The sequence below is a fragment of the Amphiura filiformis genome, chromosome 1, assembly GCF_039555335.1.
Source record: "Amphiura filiformis chromosome 1, Afil_fr2py, whole genome shotgun sequence".
In the NCBI taxonomy this organism is placed as follows: domain Eukaryota; kingdom Metazoa; phylum Echinodermata; class Ophiuroidea; order Amphilepidida; family Amphiuridae; genus Amphiura; species Amphiura filiformis.
Window position 1 is genome coordinate 62,955,901 of NC_092628.1, and position 13,231 is coordinate 62,969,131.

The 13,231-nt window shown below is 35.1% G+C and overlaps 1 protein-coding gene across 1 annotated transcript; it reads right to left on the minus strand.

The window, feature by feature from the left end:
- Positions 1-4,899: 4,899 nt before the first annotated feature.
- Positions 4,900-9,334, minus strand: LOC140150608 (uncharacterized). Its single transcript, XM_072172662.1, is given in 6 exon segments — positions 4,900-5,918; positions 5,921-6,124; positions 7,778-7,824; positions 7,827-8,069; positions 8,253-8,594; positions 9,200-9,334. Coding segments are annotated over 5 exon segments (789 nt in total). The 5' UTR covers positions 8,362-8,594; positions 9,200-9,334; the 3' UTR covers positions 4,900-5,732.
- Positions 9,335-13,231: the final 3,897 nt, after the last annotated feature.

Here is a 13,231-nt window from a genome sequence, read left to right on the forward strand (position 1 = left end):
CCTGTTGACATGCTAAACAACCTTTGCCCCTCTTGCCTTACACATGGCAGATTTTTGGAACCACAATTTAATTCAAAATTAGATATTGTCTAATCATGTGATGTACTGAGCAGCAAGCAGAAAATTACGCATATTTGAACATTTCATAAAATGTGTCTACACCTTTTTATTGTGTAATATTGAAACAGTACCAAATCTGTGCCAAAATTGTTTGGTTTTGATGAAACATGTTGACCGGTGCACAACTGTCAAATCTGGGCCATATTGGAGTTTGTGTAACCTGTAACAATATCCATGAGTGTATAACTTTTTAACACTTGCTTGAACTTTGAAGGACATGTAATCTAATAATACTAAAACTGTTTACTTTCTCAAAGTCCAGTGATAATTTCGGACAGGTCAGATTCTATCCTTTCTATTTATTCACCTAATATAAACCCTGGTAAATATGTACCTGAAGGGTTGTCCAACCTTTTAAAGAAACAGGCCTTGTGGTAAAGTCAGACATACATTGTACACTCAATAGACCCTATCGGATGAACTCAACCGGATGAATGACGTAACAATTGAAATGGCAGACATGTTGGTTCTAAGTGACAGGTCTCTAGTTCAATTTCACAACAATTCATTGTATTTTCATGTGAATTGCCCCATGGTACCCCTGGTAGTACCTAATGGAGGGCAGAATTTTATTTAAATGAGGACGAATGATGTAGTATTCGATAGGGTCTATATGATGAACTTGTCAGAGAAACAATGAAATACTAAAGAAGTGCAGGGTTGGTCAACCGTTTTGGATCAGAGAATCACATCAAATGTTTTGTCGGGCTGTATTGGCACGAGACTCGAAATAATCTGAGACAAGTTTCATGTGGGAATATTATCGGAGTTACATCATCCCTATGTTTAACATTATTTATATACGCTGTCGAAGTGACGATCGCCCTGCACTACAATGTTCACACGGTACCTATGCATTGAACCATAGATGTCAAAGAAATGCTAATCACTCGCACCTGTAAGATTAGTATCTTTGAAAAGAGTGGTATTGTATTCAATCTATGATTGCAGACATATACAGGTGACCCGACAGGTGATGCGTGCAACCTGCTTGTAAGATTAGTATCTTTGAAAAGAGTGGTATTGTATTCAATCTATGATTGCAGACATATACAGGTGACCCGACAGGTGATGCGTGCAACCTGCTTGTAGTGCAGGGCGATCTATTCAAAAATTGTATTAATCTATTGCTATGGTAGTTTTATTATTACGTAACTTCGACAGCATATTAAATTCATTTGTTTTGAACATTGCATCAGACGGGCCACCCCTGGTTTGGAGAAGCAGAGAAGATGAGAAAAGAGGAGATCGCTCGAACATAATAATCCGATTACCCACAGTTAACCTCTATTCACTTTTCTTTGTTTGGGGTACTTAAAACACCACTTGAAACTTCCTTTGTGGTAATCTGTTCATCCGCCACACGCTGCGTCTGATTTGGTAGTTCTCTCTAGTGGAGAAAATATTCCACACACGGAAGTACATCGTTAAAGTCCCAATTTTGCAGTCAAATCATGCTTTTTTCTTTAAAAAAAAAAAAATACTAACTAGGGTGACCATGATTTTTAAACGAAAGTGAAAAAGCATTATATATATCGCAACTCCCATTAAAAAAAATCAAAAATTGTTAAGTTATGGAAAGTCAAGCATAATTAATTTTCCAATCAAATTAATATAAGGTCAAAGGAAAAGAAATTTAAATGATAACTATTTGAATATTTGCGGCAGTTTACGGAAACTTAAAAGCAGTGTAATCAGTAATTCAAACTCGTGTCAGTTTCTCCATATACTCCCGTTTTGTGTCCAAACGTGTCCAAAAATGCTATTTGGATCCAAAATGCGGGTCTTTTTCACAGGGATCTCGGGTCAAATTTAGCAGCCAGTCATGCCAAACAATACAGAAATTATATTTCGCGGTCAACTGACGTAACAAATTGATATCCGGGCATGCGTCGTTTAGGGCTAGACAGTCGTGACTCGCAAAGCCACTTATCGTATTAGTTGATCAATCGGATTAGATCATTGTTTCCATCAATAGGCGGATGCACACATTATTTATTTGATGTGGGCATCGAGCGACCTCCTCTTTTATCATCTTCTCTGGGAGAAGGGACCAGTAAGAACATCCCACCTCATATAACCCTGATGAAACTTCACTTCACTTCAGTCCAGTCAAACAAACACCAAGTCTATTTCTGTTTCTTTTCTTTCTGGATGTTTTATTTTGCTACTTCTGTGTAGATCTTTTCTTTCGCTATATACAAAATATTACAAATTTATACTTAATCATCTCTAGATACAAACAATTTTACTTTTTACAAATATACAAAATACACAATTCTTTTAAATATTTAGATAATTTTCTTTTTTTCACAAGAGGTATAGATCCTAAACTTTGAATAGAAATTTTACAAAGTATAAAGAATTACAAGTAGCTTATACATATGAAATTTCTCTGTGATCAGCTACATGTATACTGGCATGATTTGTTTTTATATCTCTTTATAGATAATATTTTTTTGGTTGATATTTTGTGCTTTCAAGACTAAGGCCACCTTAATTAAATAATAAGTCTTAAAGCTCCCGTGCGCATTAGTAAAATGCTTGCTTTTAGCGTGTTATTTTCACTGGATTGAGTAAATTTCAGGTTTTTTTTGCGCTGTTTTTTTTCTTCTAAATCCACCACACAAAAATGTCACACCTGACATTGTCAGATGTCAAAATAGCCTGAATCGTAAATCTCAATCAAATTCTTCATCTTGAAACTTCCTTGACAGATGAAAAGATGTTCTATTCTTATCAAAAAGCTTGTCTCGCACATAAAAAAAATACCCTAAAAAAACGCATTCTGCATAATAGGTTTTCAAACTTTGAGGAGCTTTAAGACCAACTATTAAATTAAGAAGGCCTAACAACTTTTACTTCAGAAATAATTTTGGCTTGATTTCACCATGAAACCTAGATGGTGAGAATATCTTGCTAATCTCTAAGAGACGTGGCAGTCTTTCAAGTTGGTGAAATCAGGCCAAATAACTTATTTTAGTGAAGTGAACTTGTACATTCGCTACTTACAGTAAACAAATAAGTTATTTTTGTTTAAAAGTTTAGAGACAACTATAAATACATTCACTACTTAGAGTAAACACATAACATGCAACTTGGAAACTTGGAAGATTTTTTTTTATAACACTATGAAGAAATGTTTAAGTCTACGATACAAGATTAACAACTAAATTTATTACATAAACAGCAATTTCTATATTTTTCCTGATTTATTTGTACATTTTATGTATCTGAAAAATTAGCTAATTTTCAATCCAATTTTGGATTCCAAAATAATATATTTGTTTTTGCAGTTACCAGAAAGGAAATATATGACAGTTGGTCTTGAACCAACTTGATTACAAACTAGGTACCGGTACATGCGAAAAGCATAAAAATAAAAGCTGAACAATAATTGTACTAACATGATATTAAAACATACAGATTATAAACATCACACATTATATTAATTAAGATCTATAAATACATATGTATTAATTGTACTAAATCAAGCAATAGCAAATTCTAATATTGCATGGTATGTACAATTACTCTGCCATTATTAGTCATTGATGAGCAAGTCAACACTCAACTGTTTCCATAGTTATTTAAATCAACATATTAAAAATAATATTCCTGGGTGTGCTTGTGAAATATTTTCTTCTTCTTTAACAAAATTTTCTGAATCCAACAGCTGATCTAGTTTTGTTTTGAAAATATTAAAGATTTATGCCCATTCAGGATGTTTCAGATACTGTTAGTGACAATCTGAATGAATCTAGCTCATATAATTGAAACAGCGTGTGAAGTATTGCAAACCATATGATATTTTGCATCATAAAGACGTGGTTTCTATTCCTGATAACATGTTATTTCCTGTTAACCTGAGTGAGAATATTACAAACTTTATTGTGTTTTGTACAAAAATATGAAATTATGTTTCCATGCAACTGCTGACAAGGTTACACATTGTTTTACAAAATTTATTCCTGCTTTAACATGGTGTACATTGTGTACCGGTAACAAAAACTAGGTAGAGAATGTGTACGCATACATGTATTTTTTTCTTCTGACATTATAATCTGTAAAAAATACAAGTTGCTTTTTCCACTACATTTAAATGGTATTTCACCTGAACCAAATGTAATTGCTTTAGAGAATTATTCTACATGAACTACATAGAAATTTGACAGTTTATGTACATAGTATTTTCAAACAAAGACCTTGTGTAGTGTCCTAACAATTTGAAATGCCATTTAAGTAAAATAAGTTAAGGGCCTTAAAACTTGTAACTAAAAATAATGTTTCAAAAACCAAAATTATTTTGACACAAAAAGTAATATAAGTAAAAAGAAACACAAAAATAAATACTGAAAAAACAATTACAAATAAACAACAAAAAACACTGGTAACAATAATAAATTTAATACAATCTTGTTCAAAAAAAAAATCAAAATAAAATACAAATTGAGCTGCACTGCTCTATCAGGCATGATATTGATCCCAAGTGTCCATAAATAGGAAAACAATCCAAAAACAGTGTAAAACCGAACTAAAAACACCCAAAATCAGGCTGAAAATAAATGAAAATGCATGAATTTTACGTGTAAAAAATAAGAATTCCTACATTGTATTTAAATTAAATGGGAAAATTATCATGCCCGACTTTGTGACGAATGTACCTAAATAACAAATGTAGCAGTACTTCGTCACGTCCCTTCAAAATAATAAATGTTCTTTGAAGGATTAAAGGAACTTTAAATAAAAAACAAATTCTTGATGTTTTTCAACCCACGAACAGAAACCCTTTAAGGGTGCAATCTTAATCTTTTTTCCCACCACCTTTTTGGTAAAATGTAGTGTGTGTAATAGATGAGCATCATTTAAAATATATATTTTGTGCTGTTTTCAATCAAACAATTTTCATAATAACACTACAAACTTATCTGATTTTATCATTTGCATACAATTTACAAATATAATAAACACATACCACCAACTTAAAACATACTTTTAGTTTTTTGTGTTATTACTTTGCAATAGTTTTTTCTGACTTTTATATATTTTTTTGACTTTTATGACTTCTTGATATTTTTTCAGAAATTGTTTCTTGACTGAGATAGCCGTATGTAAAATACAATTCTACTTTCAGTAGTAATTTTTTTTTTCAGATTTTGAAACTATGAAATTTTTTTTCTTCACTTTTTTTGCTTCTAAAAAGCAATTCCTTACCAAAATTTCCTATGTGTAAAGTTTATACATCAATTGGATTAATGCTATATTTAGAAAACAAAACTTGAAAATCTATCAAGTTATGAATCTGGGAATTGCTCAAAATTACAAGTTGTGAAACCATAACCCTTCCACCACATCTCAACTCAAAATATTTCTTGTTTCACATGTGGAAAATACCCCATGTTAGATCAGCCCAGGGCAAAGAGTGCACAATAAAGAAACTAACATTGAGTATTCTTTATACGCCAGACATCACTATTTGAGACAAATTTCCACCTTGTAATTTGTGAGCAATCCCCTACATGAAAATGGTACAAGCCATTTTTTACACTAGAGTCATCATGATGGTATTTTTAGAGATGACCATACCATCCCCGTAAGAGGGGGTAAAATGCTTACTTCTTTGACAGGACTTCTACAAGACGTTTACGCGACAGCTCTGCAATTTTTTGTAACTCTTCAATCTTTTTCTTCAAGTGCTCATTTTCGGTCTCCAAAGCATCGGCCTGGGACTCCATACTGTCGAACTTATTTTTTTGCGAGTAAGTCGTGACCTCACGAGAAGCAACATTATTCTTATCTCTACGTCGCGCATCGCCTGTCTGGTTTTACCGGAAGTTTTTCCTGTTGATTTGCAAGCACGTTTGACTGGAGGCTCATCGTCGGTTGGCTCAGTCTCGGTGCAGAATTCACCAACAGAGGGCGCAGCGGTAGAATCGTTAATTGTGAAATCACTTCCTGCCAATGCAGCTGAGTTATCAGCAAGATCAGAGGGACCAGTTTCCGCCTGAAAAGATAAAAAAGAATAGGGAAAAAATAAGTTTCATCCAGGGTGAAAAACATTTGCATATACTGCAAAGAAAACAAACAAATACATCAAATCCAAAACAAAAATATATACATATCAAAATTCAGATCAAAAATAAAGCACTTGAAACAGCTAGCAACAAAGAAGCGAACTACATGTACATAATAATGTAATAAATCTCAAAGAAACTCAACAATTAAACCCCATTTTTAAACATCGCAGCATGCAAAAGGGGCATGTAACCTCACCATTGTACAAAGTTCACCATAATTTCGATTTAAAAGAGCTCTTTTCCAATGAAAACTAGAAAATGCTGAAGCAGTCCGAGGTAAACACAAAACCATAGCTAAAAATCCTCACCGAACGAATAGCTTCCTCCAATAATCGGTATTTTGTCTATTCTGAAAACACTTTGTATATACTCAAACTTCTCATTACTTTCTAGGATGTTGCAAGGTGGTGCAATAGCACTTATTATTAAAAACATCAATATTCATCACATGGACTGTGATTGGTTATTCCTTGCACTAAGATACCATAATAAAAGGAAATACACATCCCTTATAAGGCAAAACCAGCACTGCACATGCGTGTTCAATCATCAATAAACAGTGTATTCAGTGTACTGTGTATTTCCAGTGGTGGTGCAATCCAAAAGGTTCCCTGACCTTGGAATTCCCCGCCCACACACTGTGTTCAATGTGTTTCTAGATATTATCCTGACAAAAATAGTAAACCTATACCAAAGAATGTAATGGTATATTGCGCAATATTGCATTTGGTGGTGAAAGTCACTGGCATGTAGTTAATATCCCAGGGTCCTACTTTGGATTCTAATTCACCAGAGCTCTGCTAATTCACTAAAATGACATTTGTAAACTAAAATCAGTATCATTTTAAGATATTTGAAAAAAAATTCCCCTTAATCTTGTAAATAAGGAAAACATTTGAAATTAATTTATGGTCTTTTTTTTTTATACATTTTACTGTCTACTTTTATAGAAACAACAATTTGAGCTGAAAACACAGAATATATTGTATGAAGTATGCTTTGTCCCATCCAGGACTTGAACCTGGCTCTTCCCAATTGAATAGGGACGCTCTAACCACTGAGCCAATGGGGCATTTATACTCCTACAATATTTTTCTAATTTTAAAAACAAAGAAATTTCCTTAGCATTGCATCATGCATTTTAAGGGTTTCGTGTACGAGTTAATAAGTGTCACTAATGTCATGCCAACAAATTTCTCTCATCTTGCATCATGCTGTCAATGGCTAATTTTATTCAGAAATACATCCCAGGCCTGTGGCCATATTTATTGCATCAGAATTAATCCAAAAATCAAATTCTGTAGCTCGTTCACGTAGCGGTTCCGTTGTCCCACTGGCCTAACATAGATTGCCTGGCGATCGGAGTGTTATCGTCAGAGCACCTCGGACTACAAATTCTGGTGCATAAGGATTTCCATATCACATTGCACACAATTTGCTCATTATTTAAACTTCCAGGAATAATTTAAAACATTTTACATTAAATGGAATGAAAATGATTTAGCAAACTAATTTTTATGTTGAACCCTAACTTTTTAAATGAAAAAAAAACCAACAAATTACAAAATGCAAAAACTTACAGAGAAATTCTCTAGGAATCCAGTCAGGTCTGTGAATGTGTTAAAAAGTGATCCAGCGATGCATCTGTTTCAGCTGGACTCACTTCTTCGTCGCTTTTCTCCAAGTGGACCAAAGACCCCAAATCAATGGTATCAACAGCAGCAGGTTTGATGTTGTCCTCGCTGCTGGATGCCACCTCGTTGACGTCCATGAGGTCCGGGAAAAGCTCCGTCACATCCACGGTCAGAAACTGGTCCGACTCTGTCTTGAAGATGTCATCAGCTGGCATGCAGGAAGACAGGTCGGGATCACCTGGTTTGTGAAATGACAAAAATGGACCAACATTTTATAGGATGTGACGTACGGTCTGCACGTGGTGTACAATTTAAACTTAAATGGTATGTTTTTGGTGTAACATGAGAAATGCTTAAATTTGTATGAAAGTCAGAAACTTCTTTTCAAAAACCAGAACACCAATATATGAAAGAAACTCACCTTGGTTAAAAAGGCCACTGAGCTCCAGTGGCTCCTTCAGTCCAAGATTGGAGGCTGTCCAGACTTTCTGTACACCATCCATTTTGGGAGGAGAGGGATTTGGATCCATCGTCGAGGAGATCAAGGAGTGTTCCAATCGGGAGGGCTCGAGGCGGCACCGGCCGCTCTCGATGCCCTCGATAAGGTTTAAAGTCATTGATGATGACAACCATTCTTCCTTCAGCTGATTCGTTACTAAGCAAGGCCATTCTGTTGAATTAGAATCGGTCGTTGCTGGGGAATCCAGGCTAAAACAGTTAAGACCCGAGTTACGGTATAGATCCAGGGGTCTTGTAGTTACCCCTGAAATAAAAACATAACATATTTCATTAATAATATTGAAACACTATCTTGTGAAATTTAACTGATCTGTGATCACCATGCCATGGAACAGTTACCAGTTTAGTCATGTCACTGCCACTGGCATTTGGCAAGCAATGTGACGGGTGTGTGACATTATAAAAACTAGCCCGAAACATCATGGCCCTGTTCCTTCCTCACTAGGTACGGAGAGAGACAGTGGAAATCGTAGTGATGGAGGTGTGAGTACCTCGGGCTATATAAAAACAGACATGTGACAGATCTCAACTTTACATTTAATAATTCCAATCGATGTTCATGTTGATGAGATATTTTAATCAAAATGTTTCTTTCTGTTTATAATATGATATTATGATTTTCGGTTCCACTTTAGCCGTTTATACACACTGCAGGTGCAGCCATAATACACAGTTCATAATAGAAACCACAGCCATGACAGATATCGTACCATTTGTGTGTACATGTGTTTTGTGAGTGATGAAGAATTATGATGCGAACTTTTGCATCGCGATGCACTATTTTAACCGTGGATTTGCCTGGTTTTTACACCCAAATTTGCTTCTACATGTGAGTAAAAGATTCCTTACCTTTTTGCTAAGTCCTATTGGACGTTCGCTTTCGCACTCCCGGCGGTTCGCCTTCGTTATTCGCGGCCAGTTTTGCTGACCACTACACTACCTTTCTCGATCGTATCAGATTTGCGTGTGAATGAAAAACGCCGGTAAATTGCAATTTATTGCGACATGCTAAATCTAAAAATAGCCATGATGGCATTCCCCACTCTCCAATCAGCAGCTTACTTTACACCAATACGTCATTGGCAGCCAATCACATGCGTTATATAATTAGTAATCGTAGTAACCTTTAGTGCGCAGGTTCATGGGATTTCCCGTTTTAGCATAACAAACAACATGTACAAACAAGCCAGCAACTCAGCAAGGCAAATTTTGTTTACCGTGTTATTTGTTAGTTACGTAGGTACGTTATTCACACACTAGTAAACAAATATAAAAGGTAACGACTTTTTTTCTTTAAAATCCAGGGACCTAAAAATGAATTCGGTCGTATGATTTTTGGGCGCACCTATAAATAAATAAATTAATTAATTTTAAAAAAAAGATAGCAAAAGGACAGACAAATATTGCTTTCTAAAGACATAAAGATCTTTCTCAAACTTTCTAATGGCAGATTTTACTTATTTCATGATTTTATTTTAATTTTTGAACGTCTGGTGATTAGTGGTGAAGAAACTTACTATCTTTTTAGTTCTCTTTTTTTTTCAAAACAGTAAAAACTACTTTTGGAGCACTTTTTTTTCAGAATTCATCCTGACTTCAGGGTAATAAAATATCAAAACAAATTTCTTGGGCCTATGGTTATAAAATATGCACTCCGCCCCCCCCCCCCCCTCCACTATAAACACTGTAAATCCCTATTTATAAACACTTTTTAAACATGTTAGGTGTTTAACCAAATTTTTATTATTATCTTAAAGGGATGGTGTTGATTTTATTTTAGAGAATAGGTTTCAAAATATAAAACCCTTTTCATACACGTAGATTCTACAAAAGGGTTTCATATTTTGAAACCTATAAAGTCTCCTACAGATCACAAATCCAAAATAAAATCAACACCATGCCTACAAGTTATCACACTTTGAATTTGTATCTAAACACATCCTGTACACAGTACCCCATCCTAAACACTGTGTGTATAGCTTGTGTTTATAATTATTATACAGGGATTAAACATCAACCTGTATGTAATCTAAACACCTCTGTTTAGCTTGTGTTTAGATTATAAATATAATTATTTATACAAGTTAATGTTTGATATCTAAACATGTCGCTTTAATGGTAGCATAATTTTAGAGTGTTTTGGACGGATATTAGTGTTTAGGATGCATTTAGATAAAGAAAACTTTGGACACTTTTGGCAGTCAAATTTGTATTTCGATATTTTTGAACAGGGTCGGAGTAGTGTGTTTATTATAGGTACTGTAATATCTGTGAGACTTCATATAAAAGCTGAAAGTGAAAAGGTGCAATGTGGAAATCCTCGTGGAAAGCATAAATGAATAGATTCCAAGTGAAAGACAAGTCTTGAAAATTCTCACCATGTATTTTTCATGAAAAATGGAAAAAAAGTGGTGAAGTTTGGAAGCTTCGTTGATTTCAGTGTGTCGGATTACATATTGCTGCTAGTGTCATACAGATACCCAGGCCCGTATTTAAACCAGGATTTGGGGGGGCTGATTTTGAAAAAGTAGACATATTTGTCCAAATTTGGACCTTTTTGGACTACGGGGCAGATTTGAAAAAGTGGACTTTTTTCCCCAAAATTTAGACCTTTTTTGACCAAAAAGGAATAAAAAAACCCAGTTTTTTTTTGCTAATGGGAAAAATGGGACTTTTTGGGTCAAAAAAGGGGACTTTTGGGGGATTGTAGGTGTATAATTTTGAATATGATTTTCACTTGGAGGGGGGAAATAGCAAAAATGTTTGTTTTGACCTATTATTTGTCCTAACTCAATAACTGCAATATACATATGGAAATATAAATGTGACCAGTGGCTGCCTTGACGATTTCCTATAAAATCAATGTATTACGCATAAATGTATTTTATCCAGAAATAAACTATATAATCAAAAATAACCAAAAACTGCAAAAATATGACCTGAAGGCTCTGACTCACCTTAAAAATGCAAAAATCTTATTTTTTGGTTATTTTTTTAAATTTTCTGTTCTAACGAAAGGTAAATATATTTGATGCGGGTGGTGTGGGGAGGGTGGTGTGGGGATGAGCATACAGTGACTTACATATTATCAAGCATGATAGTCATTGTGGCAAGGGTGGCACGTATAGACAAGGAGCAGTGCTGGACCATTTTTAACATCTTCTTTATCAGCCCTATCCCTAATCCATAGTTTTGCTCGTGGCCTCAATTTGTTTTGCCCAGTGTGTTCAAGAATCTAAAACGTGGAGGGGGGGGGTAGATTGTGCAGAGTAAAAGTATTCAATGTGCATGTTTATATACTTCTTAGGGGGCGGCATTTTTCTTCAGAAGGGGGTCCCAAAAATACAGGGGGGCCATTGAATTTTCCGTCCAAAAATAGGGGGGTTATAATTTTTTAACACCCAAAATAGGGGGTTATAGAATTATTAAGGGCTGGTGACTCAAAATTTTTATGCGCTAACTTCGCAGAATCGAAATATGCATACAATCTATGCACAATTTTTACACGCTCCGCGCGCCTTCTTTACACTTACAATAAAAATTTTAACACGCTCCACACACTTTCTTCACTTTTAAGTTTTGATGCGCTCCGCGCCTTAGTTCCAGCAATGAATAATTTTTCTTGAGTCTGTGTAGTTGGAAGGGGGGGTCATAACATTTTTCGACCCGCGATAGGGGAGGTCGTAAAAAAATTTTGCCCACGATAGGGGGGGTCATAAAAAAATTGACTCCGGTCACCGACATATTTGGGACCCCCCTTCCGAAGAAAATGCCAGACCCCTTATGTGGCAACGTAAATAGACAGATTGGGGCCATTTTTCCTTCACCACGCACAAGCAGTGACAAGCAGTGCACACAAATTATAATTGTCTAATGTTGACCCCATTTTTTTTTTTTTTGCTATGCCACTGCTCGGGGCCCCTGAACCCTTTAGGGCCCATGGACTTTGTCCACCCTGACCACCCACTTGCTATACACCCCTGAAGGGTGGAAAAATGGCAGTTATTATAATTTAAATGAAGAATGAATGAAATTGAAAGAAGAAGTACAACAGAATTGGAAGCCAAGAAAAAATGGTTGGTCTCAGAAACCTGCACATGTAGATGTGAAATCAGATTAGGCCAGTCAAATGAAGAAAAATACGGGTTAAGTCACCACTAATTGCAACAGAATCCATTTAATCACCATTCATTTCAGAAAAGCATATTAAATAACACATCAAATGTCCCCGAAAATCCAAGTAGTGGAACAGTGCATAATTTGCATAAATCCATGCCGCTTATGCATGGGGTGGAATTTAGAAGTTGGTCAACTCTTGTTAAACCCATAATTAATGTATTGCTCTCATCATAAATACTTTATTCAGAAAAGTATAGTTTGACCTGTCTCTGACATACAATTTTTGAGTTATAGGCAAAAAGGTTAAATTTTGGGGTCCACAGGTGTCCACAATTGAAAAATGCTCCAATTTTCATCCAATCGCCTCGGTTTCAAAATTATTCTTTTGGCAAAATGAATTAAAATGAGAACCAGTTGAATTGTTTTGGATGTTTTATTACATAGGTTAACATCATAAAATAGGTCATGGTCAACAGGGCTCAATGGATTTTTATATTTTAGGCCATGTTACCCAGGTAACAAACTGCCTCAGATATGGCAAACTATTCTTTTTTTAATGTTTTTGCAAGTGGTAAACAATCTGAGACCATTTTTGTTCCCTGTGGAATCCAAATTTTGACATTTTCACCTATAACTCAAGAACTGTACATTGGAGATAAGTCAAACTATACTTTTTCTAAATCCTTATGATGAGAGGGATTCATTGGTATGTTTTTTAACAAGAATTGACCATCTTTGAAATTTCACCCCTGCTTAAAGGCT